At 42.5% G+C, this 19817-nt stretch overlaps 1 protein-coding gene across 9 annotated transcripts in view; it reads left to right on the plus strand.

Moving 5' to 3' along the window:
• ptprsb (protein tyrosine phosphatase receptor type Sb) overlaps positions 1 to 19817 on the plus strand; it is a 113781-nt gene that overhangs the window by 27910 nt on the left and 66054 nt on the right. For 5 of the 9 annotated variants that reach the window (XM_015055610.1, XM_015055611.1, XM_015055614.1 and 2 more), the window contains exons 3-5: positions 3912 to 4060; positions 6201 to 6342; positions 18437 to 18625. In XM_015055610.1, the coding sequence (XP_014911096.1) occupies positions 3912 to 4060; positions 6201 to 6342; positions 18437 to 18625 (480 nt within the window). The remainder of the gene's footprint in view (positions 1 to 3911; positions 4061 to 6200; positions 6343 to 18436; positions 18626 to 19817) is intronic. The other 4 variants (XM_015055618.1, XM_015055613.1, XM_015055617.1 and 1 more) reach the window with 1 other exon arrangement.

Genomic DNA, 19817 nt, shown 5'->3' on the forward strand with positions numbered 1-19817 from the left:
ACACATTTCCTGCCTCAGTGGTTTACACACGCAGACACACACCAAGAATTTCTCAGCCAGGCTTTGGCTATCAGTGATCTGAAATTGTCACCAAGCTGAATTTTTTATTTTTTTTAATTTTTGGATGGCAGATAAGATACAAGTCTAAAGATGGAACCTAACACCTCTCAGTGTTTAAAATTGGAAATAGTGCTTTTTTTTTTTTTTTTTCAATTTTCCTCCTGTCCAACTGTGTGTTCAGGGTGAAATGATGCATCCTGCTCACAAAATGAGACATGATATCTGATTCACAAGTTGAGATTTTCTAGAAATATTTTCCGGAAAACTAAGAATCACTGTTTTGGGTTTACAAATCCAAAGAATACTCACAAATTACAAACTGTTGTTTAGATTTGTAGAAATCTGTTTGACCCCTCTGTATGTTAAAGTTTTTCACCTAGCTATTGCTAACGAAGGCGTGGGTGAGTTCATGGTATCAATGCAGACTAGGATTTTTAAAAAGCTGTCGTGTCAAAGTAACTAAATAAATGTTCAAAGATTCTAGAGTCCTTTTAATGGCATTCCACATCTGTTCTACACCGACACGGAAACACGAGGAGGAAAAAAAAAAACAGAAAACGGCTCCGGATTAAAACCATGCTGGCGTGACATTTTCAGGCGTTTGTTTTCTGATCTTGTCGGGATGTTTCATGTCGTCGCAGATGTTACCTGGCTTTAGGTTTTAGATTGATGGGCTCTTGAGTGATATTTATGACAAAGTTTCACTCTCAAAAATGTTAGACCGGCGTCGTCAAGCACTTTTTTTTAATCATATAACATCCTGCAAACGCACAAGAGAGCATTTTATTAATTGAAGCACAAATTCGGATGGGATGTACATCGGCAACCTACAGTGTGTTTAAGTGTGTGCATTTTTTAAGCCGTTTTGTTTTTCTGAAATTAATCGAAATTACAGTATTAAACTCCCAATGCTAACAATCACTAATGAATTAAAGGTTTTAGAAAACATAAAAATTGTGAATCATTCCTTTAGTTTGGTGCTAATACTAAGCTTGGAAACAATTGTTAACTACAGTGCCAGTAGCAGCTACTTATTAGCCACTTGTAATATTCTCGCAGTTTTTTTGTGAACCAGTTGGACTCACTCTTTTGTTGTCGTTTCCATCGAGGCAATCAAACAACTCAAGAAACAACTACTTCCTTTTTCATTAGGAGGTAGTTCTCATTTGTTCTTATTAGAAAAAAAATGTCTAAAAATGTGTCCAGCTTAAAGCACACACCCTCATATCTAATATAATTACACCCTAATTATATTAGCTTGTAGTACTTGTCCAGACAAAAATGTTTTCCAAATGTTTGGCAAGTTATCGGGGTCATTTCAAACATGAGTCATCCCAGTTTGATCTAAAATATTTCCTTTTCCAAATAAAAGGGAGAACTCAACTTACTAAATAATGTCAGGTTTTTGCTAATAAATTCTGGAAAGGTCCGTGGTAATTTTTGTTTCTTATTTGCTTTCTTGTGTCAAATGATCCTTGTAATGTCATTTTCTTTCTCCCAAAAAATAACAAAAGCAATTCCAGTTGATTTTATTATCTTTGTATCACTGGCTTTTTTTTTTTTTTTTTTTTTACACTTTTGAGCATGAGATGAAAACAAGTTTGACAGCAGTGAGGCACAAACAGGAGAAGATACATTATTAAAACTGGCTGCAGGGCTTGTGAGACCAAAGCTGGCTGCTCTTAATACATTTGCCTTTTGGTACTGTTATTTAAGGTAAAACAAATTGAAACATTTGATAAGAAGTTATACTCGGACCGAACACTTCTGACAGGAAAACTGTGTGGACTGATTATAGTCAGACTTGAGGAAAACTACTGACTTCCAATTATGCTTTTTTTTTTTTTTTTTTTGTCACTTGGCATGACAAAAATGCTGAGACATTTTGCCTTGTTACGTCTGAGCTCAGCAGTTGTCAGTCTCTCTGGCGAGTGATTACAAGTCACAAAGGTGTTCCATTAAAACCCGACCGGTTGTCTGTCAGCGGCGGCAGACCACGGCAGTGGAGAAAAAAAAAAACCACCTTTTTTTTTGTTTTTATTAAAAAAAGACAGGGGTCTTTATTAGACCTTTATTTCCCAAGAACATCCTGATCATAACAAGTTTCTGTTGAGTGCAAATCCATTCAGAGCCGCAGCCTTCGAGGGCTTTTCCCCGGCTGTCAGAAGAGGCTTAAGTGGTTATTCTGCTAGTGGGATCAGTTTTGCACAAGGATTGGTGCGTTTAAGAGAACATAGAAAACATTTCGGACTCAACACAAAGCCAATGAAAAATACCCACATTCAAGCCCTGAGACTAACACGGAGTTCCTTCGTAATCCCACAGACAGGAGGAAGGCGCTTTCTGCCCTGACGACTTTTTTTTTTTTTTCTTCCTTTTTAAAAAAAATAAATAAAAAATTCTATGGCACTCATGTCATTGGCACGGGGAAGGTGCAGTTTGCTTGACGTTGTGTGTGTTTCTGAGGGTCTAACAGGCATAAAATAACCTGCTCCGGCGTCTAAATATGGGAAGGATAAATTTGTTCAGTCAGATTACTCACTATGTGCTTTATGCTCCTTCCTGCTCAGGATTATGGCAAGCACAAAACGAAACCGCGTTATTTCTGACATGCCAAACACACGGTGTAGCAAGCAAAGGAGAAGGGTTTTTTTTTTTTTTTTGTCACAGCGTTTTTCCGGTTCCTGTCAAGGCTTTATGGAGAAAATGGAAAGTGTTTCGTCTGGCTATTTAGAACAGAAAGGAGTGGGAAGAGAATTAGACCTACTATCTGCCTGTTAATATTTGATAGACAGATGTGGGGTTTTTTTTTACTCCCCCCACCATTTTTAGTAATATTATTGTTATTATTCCTGCCATGTCTTCAATCAACACAGTGCAACCTCGCCCACCTAGACGCAGGGGAGGAGGGAACCGGGTTGCTATGGTAAGGGTCATCCTGACTTCGCCCTGATGGATAGCAGCGATTCGGCGGTTGAAGAGGAGTTAAGCTGGGCACCATGGCAACAGGCCACAGACAGATAGCAAGGGGTGGATGCGTGAGGTTGTTTTACCGGTCTGACTCAGCTGCTGCGAAAAGTGTAGGTTCAGTACTGTTGGTTCAATATCACACTTGGAAATTGCTGTTTTCTTGCAGAGGGCAACTGCAGCGCCTTAAAGCGTCTCACATTCCTGCCGTAATCCCTGAAAATATCCTCTTGAATTCCTCCACCAAGCCACGAGCAGGAAGTAAACGGCGGAAATTAGGATCGTCACGCTCCGCAATTCCAGGTCTCATCCCCCTCCCCCCTCCTCGCCCCCCCCCATCCCCCCACAGGTGTGTGGCGCTCTGCAGGCACAAAAATCATGCCTCTGGTATTAATACATTTAAGCCAATTACATGCTGTGAATCTTCAGCCAACACTTCTCCTACCTGTGAAACGCTCATGTGGGATGACAGCCTGTGCTGCTGCATACAGCTCTGTGTTGTCCTGCAGGGGAGGGAGAGAGAGAGAGAGAACGGTGGGCCCAGAGAGAGTGGGGGGGTAAAGAGAGAGAGATGTTCCTATGAAGCCCAGACCCATCTTTTATTTATGACCCACAGGAAGTCCTTCAGCTTGTCCTCTAGATGATACCCAGGAAGTAAGCACAATGGCGCAGCCGTCAGGACACAAGTCACTCTGGCCAGTCCCTGAAAGTGAAACAGGGCGTGGATCAGCAGGAGTTGCTATTTCTGCCTTCGCGGTTGATTTGATTTCCTCCAAATATGACTTTTCATGTCTGGGTTTTGTTCAGTTTTTTTGTTTGTTTGTTCCTTTGCTTCATCCCGTTTCTCACTCTTCCTTTTTCTTCTCTCCTTCCCTGCTTTTCAGCTCCGCCGAAGTTCACCAAAATTCCCACAGACCAGATCGGGGTGTCAGGGGGTGTGGCATCATTTGTGTGCCAGGCCACTGGCAACCCCAAGCCAGTAGTCTACTGGAACAAGAAGGGCAAGAAGGTCAACTCCCAGCGTATCGAGGTGGTTGTCACAATGCACAATGATGAGCCCTCACATGGGCTAACATTGACTCCAGTGAATAAATAGGCTTGAATGTATGCATCTGTGTGGGGTGAACGATCTGCATTTAATCATTTTAGAGTTCTAAACCTCAAAAGTCTTATCAAAATCAGTCATTTTAAAGGATAAAGTATTTTGCTTCACACTGAGGGATCTTTATCTCATCGTTCTTTTAAAGGTAAATTGTGACATTTCTTCAATATTTGTCAAATTTATCTCAGAATAGTTGCACTTGAACTGTAACGTTTAGAAAAAAATCAACAGGTCTGACGTTTCACAGCTTCTGTTATGCTCCATCCAGACTTAAGCTAATTGAAAAGCTAACGCAGTGAAACACGGAGATGCTCTCATGCTTATTCAGTAAACATGATTAGGATTCTAAGATGGCTCTGACTAAAGTAGAATATAAATAAATAAAAATCTGGCAGCACTCTGAGGAATATTTTTCTCTCTTACCTTGAATGACTCATGTATTTTGCAAGTAACAGGTCTGCAGTAGCTCAGTTGACATTGCATCTGGACTGATTTTTATCCAATCCGTGCTTTTCAAAAATAAAAATAAAAAAGAAAGAAAGAAATCTCTCGTCTACATTCTAATGTAGGTCTTATGCATTATTCCTAACTCTGATAATTTGCCAAATTAAAGTTTTTTTTAATATGTTTTAAACTGAGAATCGATATTTTACAAACCAGTTTGCTCCAGTTGTTTTTCTACATGTTTTCCCCACATACTGTGTGCTTCATCGCTGCAATAGAGTTAAGATGCAGGCTGTCCTGCCTTATGCCCAGTAACACAGCAGATGCAAAACATGCATGGAAGAAAAATACACCACAGAGAGCTGCAGGTCCTGAGAAAATTGTTGACCCCTCCCCTGCCCCCAAAAAAGAACAACATCTGACTGTCGGCGAGGAGCTTCTTTCTAAACTGATCTTATGTTACACCATGAATGCACATGCATACTATATTGTTGTGGGGAAAAAAAAAAATCTGTAGGTTTTACACTCAGATGTAAAAATGTAAAAAAAAAAAAAAATGTTTCTGCTTTGTGCAATTGGCTAAAATCATGTGCCCGCTTTCCAATCTGCCCTTCTGCTGGTATCGTTACAGACAACGCTTATCTTTCAGAATCCCAATCAATTTGCTCTAGATATAGTTTACATTAATAAATAAGCTAGAACCATTTTAAGGACAGATTATCTAGCCGTGTTTATTCCCCCCCCCCAGAGTCTGCCTGAGAGCGGATTCTTTAAAGAGGCAGCAGCATTAAAGCCAGCAGGATACCAGAAAGCTCGACAGCAATGAGAAAATAATGTCACCGGTTTTTAAATGAGGCTTACTGTTTATTTCTTGGGCTGCTTTGGCCCTTTTTTTTATCATTGTGAAGTAGAAAACATTCTGTTAAGGAGGCAGACCTGTCGAGTGGTAATTGGTGACCTTTTCAGATCCGGAATAATCACTATTTCATACTTTGAACAGAATGAGGCTTGCGATGTAGTCCAGCTGCTAAAGTAAACGAATGACTCTAGCGTGACAGACCAACGAGAGTGATGTCAGTTTCCTCAACTAACCTCTGGCCGAGTGTGAATGGGTAGCACATGATTTCAAACATATTGATTAGAACAGAGCAATTCAAATGGGCACAGTTTTATTTGAAACTCGCGGAATAATGTCAAACAAAAAGTTAAATGCTGCAAACGAGGGAGTCGTGAAGGGCATTTTTTTCATTTCTAGATAAGTCGAGGTCTAACTGTGAAGGAATGTGACTTAACTGATTCTAAAGACTTCGTCTCAGACAGGGCATCCGGATCACGTTGTTCTCGGTAAGTACAGTGTCTGTGCAAGCTGCTGACCGCCAGCCTCTGGAGCGTGTTTACAGGTACACAATGTGTCTTAATGATTCGCTGAAATAGTCAAGTGTCTCAAAAAAAAAAAAAAAACATCTGCTGTCGTAATCGTCAAAGTGCTGTAAAAAGACGGCGCTCTCAAATGCGGCCACCCCGCAGATCAGAAAAGAAAGGGATCCCTTCTCTACTGTTAAGAGTTGAACTGCTAACTCTGCCGTGACTAATATATGCTACTCTGTAAAATCCTGTGGCTGTCCAGACCATAGAGTTTGACGGAGGTGCTGGAGCCGTGCTGAGGATCCAGCCTCTCAGAGCTCCTCGAGACGAGAATGTCTACGAGTGTGTGGCGCGCAACAGCCAAGGAAACAACACCACCACTGCAAAGCTGGATATCATCAGAGGTAAGCGCACGCTCGCGCGCTTTTAGACACGGATGAACTTCTCTTTCAGCTCGACACGCGTGTCCTCTTTCGGCCCCCCCGCAGCCGCCGGGGGGGCTGGAGGTTGTAGATGTGACAGTGGAACAAGGCCACACCCCACCTTGCACATCAGGCTGCAGCGAGCTGTTCTTTTTATAGTCCTTCGGAGCGCAACCGAGCATGAACTGGCCGAAGTGAGGGCCAGCTAGGTCTGTTGGCTCTGGGGCTTTTTTAGCATTCCAGCTTGCTGTAATCATTCCGCTTCCTGGCCAGAGTGAGGGTGTTAATCTAATGTTGACTGTCTTCTTGCAGGGAAGCCTTAATAAGGTTTTGCCCCAACCAAGACGTGAGCTTAAGTTACAACATGCGGCTCTTAAGGCTACGATCCGAGCGCTGGCCGTTCGCCCGGCGCAGCTGGATTTGGGTGAGGAAAGAGAAGGGCTGGCTTTTCAAACGGTTGCTCAAACAAGAGAAGTCATTGGATTAGGCAATGCTTTAGCAGGCAAGCCTTTCTTATCAGGAGTAATTCAGTTGTGGAGGAAAATTGGAGGGGGAGCTGGTCAAGGAGAGGTGAGAGGAGTTATAATGGAGGAACGAGGAGGTGGGAGGGAGTTGAGCAAACCAAGAGGATTGTGAAAAACAATAGAAATGAAATGGGATGTCAGCGGAGATCGGGTGAGGGGAGGAGGGGTGCAGAAGATGGATGAGGACTGTGGAGCTGGCAGGGCTGTGTAGTAAGCAGAAGGCTGGTAGCCCAGGGAATAGACTCCTGTCCATCTGTTACTGCGCCCATCATCTCTGCACACATAGCCCCAATCTAAAGCACATTACCACAGAAACTGCACCTCAAGGGTCAGCCTCCCATGTGCGTGTGTGTGCGTGTGTGTGTCTGTGAGTGGCTCTTACTTTGGTAGCATGCGCTTTTATTTCTCTTAGCTTCTTCTCTAGTGTCAGGACGACTTTCCCATTTTCTCGTTGACTATAAAAATGCCTTGCCTTCGATACCAGAGCGCAGGGTATCATTAAGCGAAGTAATATTTACTTTTATTCAGAGCCGGTAAACCGTAAAAGGTGAATCACCTGCATGCAGGCTTCAGGAGAGTTCATGGCTGTAGTAGACAGTACAGTAGGACGTTTAGGTGCTGTAACTTTGGAGCAAACGGCACAAACATGCAACACATTTGCATCAATTAGGTGTTTGCAGTGAGCATCTAACATTTCACACATTGAGAGGGCGTTGTCATGGAAATACACAGATTACATTTATTTAAGGGAGAAGCATCTTAGTGAAACAAAGGGGGGGGGGATGCATGTTATTAACGACAGGGTATGAAATTTTAAAAATGTTATTTAACTCGAGGTGAGAGCTACACGTTTTAAGTTTTTAATATGAAAATCTGTTCGGATGTGCTCGTAAAATCGAACATGCTTACAGACTCTTTCCCAGCGGCTCTTCCTGTTTGGTTGCGTCAGTCCCGTAAAAGTGTCGTGTCATCACTGTTCCATATGTCCTCCAGCGCAGCCAGCAGGAAATTAGCTGATGTACTGCTGGAACCATCTAATATATTGCAATAGTTAACTGCTGTTATATAACTATTGCAGTTATGTTCTTGTGTTATTCAAAGGTTGTCCTATTGCCATATATATATATATATATATATATATATATATATATATATATATATATATATATATATATATATATATATATACCGTACTTAAGGCTTCATAAATCCCTGTTTAAATTTTGCAACTCATTTCTGATCGGTTTACTTATTGATCTACAAATGATCAATTGCGTTTCAGACCCAGACGGGTTTCATGCTGACAGGTGCAGGACATGACAACTTTACTGCTGCTAGTGGCTGACCGTTAGCCATTTCCAGCACTAGGTCTCAATTTGTCTGTCACTCTGTCAACATTTCACCTTTTTCTGCCAACTAAACTGCAAGAGCTCTGATTAGAACAGTGGGGATGATACTAAGAATCAGCAGTATGCATTTTTATTCATTGTAAAAAAACATATATATATTTGTTTTTTTATAACTTGCACACTAAATACTTGAAAAAAATCTATGTTGTTCATGTTATTTAATTCAAAGCTAACCTCCCATTAAATTTAGGAGTTGATCTAATGAGCAATGAGTGAGTCCTTGAAAGCATCTATGAGGGTAGAGATGATCCAATCTAGAGGATAGGATCCTCATATCTACATTGGGAATATCTAATAGCACTGATTTCTTTTCTGTTCCACGACCTCTCCTTAAACATTTTGTGTTGTTTGTGGTCTGCTAGCCGTACTCCTAGAATCTTGCGAATATGTTTAGCTGCATTCTTCCATGATAAACCTCGGAAGGATCCTCTCATGCCTATATTCATATCCTTCCCGGCTTCAAAGCTGCAAAATTTGAAATTACAAACTGCTGAGATGAAGGGCGCTGGGGGGGGGAGGGAGGGAGGGAGGGAGGGGGCCCGGGTCTTAATGTCTTCAGATTGTAGCGGCGGTTTAGAAAAGCTTCCTCCGTCAACCTCCTGGCTCTATTTGTATGTAAAGTGTTAGCAAAATGGACTAAAAAGCCTCTACATCCAGCAAGAAAATCACTCACTGTCATTTAACAAACCTTTCTGCCTTGAACGGGTCATTAATTATTGATGAGCGGAGACGACGTTACGTGTGTACACGAGCGATTAAGAACATTCATTTCAATTCAGCTTTATTCGTTTTGCACTTTTCATGTGCTTGTAAGAGGCAACACAAGCAGGCTGAACTAGCAAACCTTCGACATGAAATAAATAGATATTGAGGTTAAGCAATGGAAAGTCAGTTAGGTTAAAAAAACAAATATGATATATAAAACAGTTAAAATAAGAAGCTAAATTAAAACGTAAAATCTGTTAAATCAAACAAATGGGCTACAGTGGCAGTACAACAAAAATATTCAGCACATTTAAGTGAGAACAGGTACACAACACAACAGCCGTGTGTGATAGGGATTTTTCCCCAGGAGATTTTTGAGCTCCGTTTTAAAAGATTTGGAGTGTGTCCATGTTTCATGTCGAAGGCGGGAAGGATTCTACAGGAAAGGGGCCAGGGAACTAAAAGCTCTGCCTCCTACTCGTGACTTGGAAATTCTGTGAATGACACGTATTCCTGCACGTCGAGAGAGGACTGCTCCTGTGAGGCGGGAGGCATAAAGTCAGTCAGAAAGTATTATGCTGTTGAGGACTGTATGTGTAATCAAATTTTCCACTGAATCCTGAATTTAATAGGAAGCCAGCGTATCGTGATACTAATGGAGAAATAGGATCCCTTTCTCAAAGCTCACGCAAGAAGATCCCTTCCTGCAATTTGAATAAAGAAAAAAGGGATTTGTGAATTACTACCTGCATTTCTCTGTGTCAGTTTGTGTAAAGATGCCTCCGATCCGAAGACGATTGTAACGAATCTGTCAAAGAAAACGTCGAAAAGGATCGCAAAGCTTTCGACAGCGGTGTTGGAACCTAACGTCACTTTTGGCGTTCAAGAACTACAGCAGCAGCTTCTAGACTAATATTCTCACTTTGTGTCAGCGTCTTTCAAAAGGCTGCCAACATCACCAAATCCCTTTAAGGAAGAGTTTGAAAGCTCACGCAATAAAATGAAGAAGCTTTCTTTGAACCGGTTGGCTTTCCCTTCACCGCTGAAGCGCCTTCTTACTCCCATGTTGTCTGGGAATGGAAATGTGAAGCAAATGTTTCCAATATGGCAACCAGTTGTGCGGATATACCATAATAGCGTTTCCCTTTGAGCTCATATAGGAAGAAGGGCAGAAAATTGCAACCCACAGATTTCACATAGTCTTGGCCCACGTTTTCCTCTCTCCTCCCTCATCATCAATGTGTCCCCACGAATCTCCCTGCTCTTCGTAGTCTCGATGAGTAAGATAATATCAGCTACAGGTAGAAATCACGATGAAAATCCACCAAAAGTGGCTAAATATTCATTTTGGCATGGCGGCTGAAATATTTGAATCTGCCAAATATTTTCCATCCAGCATCTCTCTGTGACTGCAATATTGTATGCAGTTATATTTTAACGATGATTGCGACTGAATATATTGTGGAGCTCCAGATTAAATGTAAGTAATCTGTCAAATTGGGGGAAAAAAAAAAAAAAAAAAAAAAAAAAACTGCTAAAAATTGTTTCAAATTTATAAGATTGCTGTGCATATTTGCAGTTGGGTAATGCAATAGTGATTTCTGCATCAGCCCAGTAATCGGTGGGGTCAGACCCGTTTCTTCCTCTGAAATTATAAATCCATTTTGATTCATTTAAAATGCTAAAGATTTAATATAAAAAGCGAAAAATGACATTTTACTTGCCGCCTCGGAAAGTTTTTCCTCACAGCTGGGGTGTGATTATTGGTTTTATGTCTGATCATTTGGTAGTACCTGATGCCCTTGCAGTCAGCACTACATTTTGAAATAGATCACGCCATCCAAAAGTGCTGCTAAGTGCAGAAAATGTGCAAAAAATGTTGCTTGGGTCAGACTTTAAAAGAAATGATTCATTGTGGGAAAGGCTCACTAACCACCGAGTTAGGAAGAAGGCTCTCCATTACTGCTCGAAACGCCTTCCACTCTTCGTCTTTTCATCTTCTGATGCAGTTCATCTCGTCGTTTTTATGTCTGTTGACTGAGGCCCACAGCAGAGCCGTGCAGTGGAACAGGTCTGCTGTTGGTCACAGGATGCTTGCTACTGCTCCTCTACAGTAGGTTACCTAATGGAGAGGGATATGAGATGCTAGGTGATGGTGTTTTTTTTTTTTTTTTTCAGTGCCATCTCCATCATCTGCTTTTTCTTTGGCCCACAGCAATGTCCCATCCTAATTTCTCCCCTTTTGTTTTATTCATCCTTTCATCTTCTCCAGACCCTTACTGTCTCTCAGGTTTTTTTTTATTTTTAAACTCCTCCTGTTGCATTTTTCAAGCCGCCCCAGGGCCCCCCGCTGCCACCCTAACTGCTCTTTTCAATGGACGCTGCACTTGTGTCGTTCTGCCTTCGGGAGACAGAAATATCAGCAGCTCTGCATGTTTGAAAAACCTCTGGTGGGCGAGAGATTCTCGTTACTGCGGCGCTTCGTGCACATGCACGCGCGGACGGCCTTCGCGGGTGCGTGCACGCGCGCACGTGTCCGCAGGACTTCGTACTTCACGTCTGTGTGTGAGTGTGCACATTTCTACCCGGTTTGGTGAAGGGTAATCCTGATTATACTCACCTCCCAGTGTCCCATTTTAGGGGAACGGGAGGTGAGGAAAGAGGGGGAAAAAGAGAGAGAGAGAGTGAGAGAAAGGGAACAGGGAGGAGAGATGTTCTGTCACCTCCCTCTCAGAGTCACATCAGTGACTCTCCCCCCCTCCACACCCTCCATCCCACCTCCCCTCAGGCCCCAGGCGTCAGCTGCATTGGCAGGCCGGCGGCTCAAACAGCATTTGAGTCTGAAAACAACAGAGAGTATCAAGTCAGCTTGCAAGAGGATTATGCTCCTTGAGAGGAGAGCTGTCTCTTTCATCACATGCCCCCATCTTTACTCTTTTTCTTTTCTTCTGTTTTCTCTCTCTCTCTCTCTCTCTCTCTCTCTGTCTTTCTTCCCCCTCCTCCCCCCCGCCATTCTTTCCTGCTTTGTGTTTGCCGTAAGTCCCCGTTGTACGCGTTTGTTCCTCGCTCTCGTAAAGCGGGAGGCCCTGGACAGGCCCCGGCGTTTTTCGCATGTGACAGATCCATGAAGTCCAGAATCTGCATTGTGTTGTGATCCATTATCATAAAGGTTTATTAGCATTTATAGTGCTCCCCCTCAGTCCTCGTTCAGCCTTTGGGAGTCAGTGCATTACTGTCTCTGAAGACTGCTGAGTGCTGGCACATTAATCCTGAATCAGGCAGCCTGAGATCAGCTTTTATGCACATTTCCCTCTGAAATAACCTGAAATATGAATAGCCAACCTGTTTCTGAGCAGAGTAAGTATGCGTGCGTCCGTGTGTGTGTGCGTGCGTGTGCGTGTGAGTGGCAGAAGGAGGGTGGGATTACAAAGCGACACAGAGAAATAAAATCTGGATTCCTGTTTGTTTGTTTGCATCATATGCATTATGTGTTTGACTCACTGGGTGCACGCGCGCGCGCTCGAGTGTGTGCTGCCACAGCACAACTACCGTATGTGTATACGAGCACACGGACACACAAATTGTATATTTGCCCAGATCCGGCTGGCTCTGCTGACTGGTTTTGGGCACCGGGCCTGATTGCCCTTCTGCAAACATAACCAGGCCAAAATGTACACTCTCAACCTCTCCACGCACACAAACACACGCACGCACACAAAACGCAAAGCTCCAGGGAACAATGCTGCTCAGAGCTTGCCAGTGCTCCCCGAAAGCTCTGTTGACACTCGCGCTTGTGTTTTTGTGTACACATGGGCGCATTTTTCCGTTGGCCATCTTTATCAATTTAACCAGGAGGCAGAAAATAAGCTTGACTTTTGTGCCGCGGTGTTTGCGTTTGATAAATGATTCATTTGGCGAAAAGTGTGATCAAGGCCATGCCCGCAGTATCTATTTCAAGCGGTCGCTGACTCATCCAGGAACCTGACAGAGTACCTGTAGCTCCCGATTCGCATCTCCAGTGAACTGTGCTTAAGAGTTCAGTACAACTCTCTGTCTGCTGCTTCATGCGCATCAACAGCACAGAGTCCGCCGTGCGCTTCAAGGCTGCCCTTTTTGTCTGTTGCTCTGTTGAATTCATTAGCAGTCCGCCTGTTCTGCCACACTTTGCCCTTTGCTTTGGAGACCTGACTTCTTTAACACGACGGTTTATATATCACAAGGAATTTATTATTAAGATTATATCCCCTTGTCCACATCACTGAAGCCCTTCTTGAGCAATTTCTTAGAACCATAAAAAAAAAAAAAAAACAGAGAGGAGTTTCAAGCGCTGTGTCATGCTTAAATATATTGTCCGTGTGTCTCTTGGAGCAGCGTATCTTTGATTTATTTTCTTCCTTTTAAGCCTATTTCTCTAAGTGGTATATAAAAAAAAGATTGCATATTAGCTAAATCTGACACATTCACAGATTCTGTGAATTTCCTGACGCTGCCAACAACTTATTGTTTTCCTTACACTTTACAATTATGAACTACTTTGTGCTGGTACGACACGACATTTCCCCCAAATATTATTTGAAGTTTTTCATCGAAATGTAAGTAAAAGAAAAAGCAAGGGCTATAAATACTTTTACAAAGCCTTTTTTTTTTAAAGGGCTGAGCTCCACCACAGTACATAAGCAGCAGTGCTACAGCAGATATAATGGATTTGTGACCACCTGGCCATGTTGTGACTCCATATCTGGTCAAAACACATATGGACACTTTGCCCTTTGCAAAGTGTCCATATCTTCTTTCAGATTATCCTTGGGGTGGAAAGCATGTGAGGTCTTGTGTTGGACATTGGCACGTTCAGATTTTTTATTTTTTGTTTTTTATTTATATAAAATAATTAAAACCACAGTGTTTTGTTTTTATTTTGCATTGTTTATATAAATCAGAAATTCATTTTTTCTCCACATGTTTACAAATTTGTTATTACTGGAGCACATAAAGTTAAAGTCAACTCGTTTTTCCTTGTGTGTTGGAATTACTTTTCTTGCCCGTGTTCATAAAATAATTGCCAGAATGTGAAAGACAGTTGGCAAAGTTAATATCTTCTCAGGGTTTCGATGATCAATCTCTTTCAAACAGTTCATAGTCAAAATTAAAAAGAGGATTGTCTCTGAAAACGAAAGGATTTCAACTTGGGCTTTGTGAAACAACACATGTAAACCATAAAAATTCACTCTTTGTATGTAAATTACATGTTTTGGTTGTTGGTATTTTGAGAAAAAGTTTAGGTAGTTTTGTGAAATGTTAGCATAATAACATGAATAGTAATTATTTTTACTTTAATTATGACCAATCGTAATAACAGTACAATAATAAATAAAAAGCCATAAGTAAGCAGATATGCATTTAACACAGTCACATTAGTATTTGCTATTTTTTTAAATTCTTTCATGAATATAAACATGCACCTCTCTTTCTTCATTTGAGGCAATCTAATTTCTCAGCTTGTTTTCCAAAGCAAGGCAATAGTCAGGCAAATTTTTTAATTCTTTTAAAATAATTGATTTTTCAAAACAATTATTTTAAGATGGTAATTATTCTATAAAGTTGTTAGATTTTGATTTCAAATTTGAGCACAGTCTGTTTAATTCTGCTTGGAATATCAATTCTCAGCTAAAAATTTAAAGTAGTGTCCTCATCCATTCATTCAATTATTTTTTAAGCTTTCCTTTCAAAGTTAATTTCCAATTAATCTTCACAATACCTCCCAATAAAATAAAATAAAAGTGTTTTTATTGCAATTATTTGAATAGATTGCTTGTCAAAGTAATTATTGACTTCAGAGATCTTGCCTTCTTCTGTTGTCTTTCGCCTAAACTAAAAGCATGCCATCATATGTGTCTGTTTGCCCGTTTCTTAAACTTGTGTGTAATTATTCAGTCCCCGGTCCGCCCACGCTGCCATCTTCTGCAGCATTTATAAAGACCTGTCTGGAATACCGAGCCAGACCCCCTACAGATAGACACGCACACACATATGTGCTTGTGCTCCAAACCCAGTGCAGTGGTGCGCTCTAATTAACAGCCAGGGAGTCTATGTAGTAGTAGCTGGCGGTGTGATGAAAAGACCATCTGAACTCTCGTTGGGTATGGTGGGATGTGGGGGGGGTGGGGGGGGGACAGAGAGGAACAGATGTAGGCCCAGCACAGTCCTCGCCTCGGGGGAGGTAGCCTCCTGACCTGCCCCATCGATCCCTATCGTCTCCTTCCTCTCTCTGCCTCTTCAATACGCAAAAATCACTGACCAGGTGCAGCATTAGCATTGATCTGTAGGGGATGGCTCAGATTTTTGGTGGTTTCTGCTATCTGAAGTCAGAGGGCTGGTATGCGGATACCCTCGCCAGTCGGGCTCTGCTCCGGTTTACTTTGTGTGGCATCTCTCCCCAACTTCCTCCTCAGAATGACGTGTCTATCTGGCAGTGTCTCTCTCTCTCTCACTCTCTCTCTCCAACGCTGCCAGCTGTAGAAAAGGAAGGAGAGAGGGCGATAGATCGTATCTCCACTCAGCCTCTCATCCCCACCTCAGAGCTTACGTGAACAGATGGTGTGTGTCTGTCATGCAGTTAGGTAGCAGGGAGCCCGGAGGAGGAGAGGAGCGAAGGAAAACACGCAGACAGTTGATGCGGTCATGGTCCACACCGTGGTCTGTGCGCGGCTGCAGGTTTGCAGTGGCGCCTGGCTTTAGGGAGTCGTACCTGATGGCTCCCCATAAGCTCGGCTGCTTAGCTAAACAAATACCATCGCTTCAGCGGGGCGAAATAATGATACATCCAGGTACGGAGGAGGTGTTGGTGTGTATGGTAATGAAAGAGAGAGAGAAAGAGAATGTGTGTGGTTTAGAAAGGGGCAAATAGAGCAGAGGAAACAGGTGGGCTGATGGATGCCTGAATTCGTGTCTGGCCATCTGGACCGCTGTCACCGAGATCCTTAATCCCCATTCAGCAGAGAAAGTGCATGCGAGTGCGCCCGGTCCACGCTTGTGATGGAAAGCAACTGCTATCCTGAACGCACGCCTTCGCTTTCATGCATATGCGGGGATGTGTCGCGCGGCATTATTCCAGAACGTGGCTGAAGAGTCTGCGGTGGTGTTACTGTGGCGCACGGCTATAGGAGCAGATTCGCACATACACACCTTCCCGCTGCCCCCCAGCGTAATCAGACAGATCCAGACGCATGCGAACACATCCCAGAACGGCCTCTCTAATCGTTGGTACATTTTAACAATTACCGCTAACAAGTCCTTATTACCCCCAGTGCCCTGCCCCTCCTCTTGATCCCAGCTTCTAATTGCTGCTGCTGTTTCTGAACGGCTCTCTGCATAGTTATTAGACAGGAATCAGTTCAGGACGCCGACACAGAGCCGCACCTCTTAAAACTCTGAGCTACTGCCAGTCAATCAAACACCTGGCTCTGGCTCTCTGGCTTTGTAGCACACGGCATTCACGTAAAGTGCCGTGGAAAGGCGTTTGCCCGCGCAGATTTCTTCCGATGCTTTTTTTCATACTTAAATGCTTCAGGTCTTCGAGCTAATTTTTAATTTGAAAATTCAATAAAAACAAGTTTATTTATTCGGGAAAACGAAAAATGCCTTCTGCAAAAATATAATTACGCCTAGGAAACACACCGTGCCCTGGTGACGGTATGTTCAACAGATGACACCAGCCAGTTTAGAAAGTGTCACAAAAGCATTTCTAAGGCTTTGGGATTCCACACATTTTTCCACAGAAGAAGAAAACATGGAACAATGGTGAACCTTCCCAAGAGTGACCAGACTCCCCAGGTGCCTGTTGGTAATTTATCCATCAGATCACGGAAAAACCCAGAACAGGAGCTAAAGCGTCAAACCCACTAACCTCAGTTAATGTCGGTGTTCGTAACTGAATAACAGGGAACAGATTGGGAATGAATGGCATCAATGGGAGAGCTTAGAGGCAAGTTTTTACTGCTGAGTTTCTGACCTTAAGCCCAAATGTATTTAAAGTTATGCAGTAGGACAATGAATTTGAAGTAGCCTTGTCAAATTCAGCATTTTAGTCTGATTTAGATGCTGAGGCATGACCTAAAGCAGGTCATTCATGGGTAAAAAAATGTGGCCAAATTAAAACAATTCTGCAAAGAAGGGGCCGAACCTTCTTCTCAACGATGTCAGAAGACTTATTGCCACTTTTTATAAATGGTTAGTAAGTTATTGGTATTATGGGGCAGTTACTTTGCTCATAGCTGTCCTCTCCAGCAGGTGAAATCGGTGTTCAAAATTAATGGTTTTTTTACATCCTGAAGTCATGGTTTGATTTTCAAATGAGGTTGAGCTGAAACGATGGTGTGAGCAAAAACCTAGAAAAACAAAACAGAAAAAATCAGAAAGGGGCAAATAATTTTTTCACAGCAATGTGTGAGTGTGAGTGTGCGCGTGTGTGTGTGTGGATCGTGTCAGCAGTGAAGCAACTCCTGCTGACTGGGCGGTATGTTTATATTCTTCTTGAAACAGCTTGTCAGACACATCTGACATTCTGGCTGTTTTCCTCCCGCCTGCTGTATCACCTAATGACTGGTTTGTTGCGAGTATTAGCCTGGGGCTTTTTGTCCTGAAGGCTGTACTAGTTCTCCGGTCTGCACCAGTATCTCCACGTGCTCCACATATATGGTTTTGCTGATGTTTCAGGGAGGAGCGGCGTCTCTCACACCAGCATTTAGGTGAGCGCGACCAGTTTTGAGCGCTAATGAAGGGGAGGAAGGCCTGGAAGCCAAAGCTCCGCCGCCACAAGTACGGGTGTAAACATGTGGTAAAGATGTGCAAAAAGCCTTAAAATGCATGTTGCATTTTACCGCAGCTACATAAAAGTTGAGCTAAAAGAAATTGCTACGGCTCTCCGACGCTGTACATTACCTCCCTCACCATCCTCTTCACAATGTGTGGTGGTAGCAAAGGCAACTTTTTTGTTCTTGTTTTTTAGGTGCTATTTTATTGTTGCCATTTTCTGACTAATGAAGATTAACACACACCTGCTGTTCTTGAATGGTATGCTTTCCAACGTTTATCATTTTGAGTCGTGGCCGAGGCAAATGCAACGTTCATTCTCCGGGGAAACAGAATGTCGCCGAATACGAGAATAAGTGAAACTTTGGCAAATAAAAAATAAAAAAATATCGAGTTTTTTGCCCAGTGTTGAATAAATTCAGTCCTATTAAAGGTTACATTTTCAAAAATAATTCCACTACTCTGAAAGTCCCACGTTTGGTAAATGTGTGTGAGTAATTCTGACTAAACATGGTAGAGGAAAAACGCCCCAAACTTTTCAACTTTCAAACTAAAAGTATCGCCTGAAAAAGCAGCACATTTCCGTACGCATTCATACTGACGCCTGCTCTTGATTTCTGTCCGTTCCAGAGGACGTGCTACCGTCTGGCTTCCCGAGCATAGACATGGGTCCCCAGCTGAAGGTGGTGGAGCGGACAAAGACAGCCACCATGCTCTGTGCTGCCAGCGGCACCCCTGACCCAGATATCTCCTGGTTCAAAGACTTCCTCCCCGTCGACCCCAGCCTCAGCCAGGGTCGCATCAAAAAGCTTCGATCAGGTGAGAGAGAGAGGTGAACAAACAGAGCATCTAAAGCCCCCCTGCTCTGTGATAGAGCAAATCCCTGTTGCTCTAAATTTGGTGATTATCAGGTTTTAATTATGATTGGGGGATTACATGCTGCTCTCTGTGTTTATCTATATCCTTTGGGGGGTTTAAAACCTTTTTAAAGCCAATTTCATTAAAAGGCTGATTGTGGCATCCTTAAGGCCAGGAAAAAAAAAAAAAAAAAGGTTTTTATTAACATTTGGGAGAAAAAATTAAAAAAAAAAAAAAAAGTTTCATAGAGGAGGTACGTTTTTTTTTTTTTTTGTTATTCATAATTAAACGAAAATCTAACCGGAAAGGAGTGAAAATAAAATAACACTAATCTAAAACTTCTTAAAAATCAAATGAATCAATGCTCGAGTTGCATTAATTGGGCTTGGAAGAGGACTGTCAGGTTGCTCCACCAGAGATCTTCTTCTTTCCTGCTGCTCGCGAGAGAATCGAATCCACAAGGCTGAGCTGACACGTCCTGGAACGAATAGGGAGAAATCACATCCTGTGCTTAAGACAGTTTATTCGGCTTTGTTTATGCTATTCTGTATAGATGATACAGTGTCTCCCGGAGTAAGCCGACATGTTATTCACAGCCATTTTCACTCAGCCGTCCTTGGAAGGGGGGAGTAATGAAAGCGATGGCGAGGCGAAACCATTTTGTTGTCGCTTCATCCATATTCTCTCCATCCCTTACATCCTGCCAGTTCTGATATCTCCCTCCTCTCAGACAAAATGTTTCACTGATCACTTTCAGTCCTTGTCAGCTGTACGACCGACTCGCAGCCACGACGGCTGAAAGAATTCGTGGGGCTTAAGCTCTGAGCCCAAAGCTGCAAGTCGTCGGCATAAAGTTACCATCATCAAAAAAGCCAACGCGTTCACTGTCCAGAAAGCTGCCCACACGGCATGTAGCCAACACAAAGTACATTAGATGCTACTTTTGTGATTTTTATTTTATTTATTTTTTTCCTTTTAGTTTTAGTTTGTAAATAATTATCCCAGCTATTATGGGGCATGTGCTGATTTTATTTGCCTGCATTTAAGAAACACTTTTACTTCTTGATAAGAGATGCTTCATAAAAAAAATTAAAAAAAATTCCCCTCTCACCCTCCGCGGGTGGTCTCTTTCATCCTCTGAGCTCGGGTCCTC

This window comes from Poecilia latipinna, unplaced genomic scaffold (assembly GCF_001443285.1).
Source record: "Poecilia latipinna isolate Pla-1442-1.1 unplaced genomic scaffold, P_latipinna-1.0 Scaffold1326, whole genome shotgun sequence".
NCBI classification, from domain to species: domain Eukaryota; kingdom Metazoa; phylum Chordata; class Actinopteri; order Cyprinodontiformes; family Poeciliidae; genus Poecilia; species Poecilia latipinna.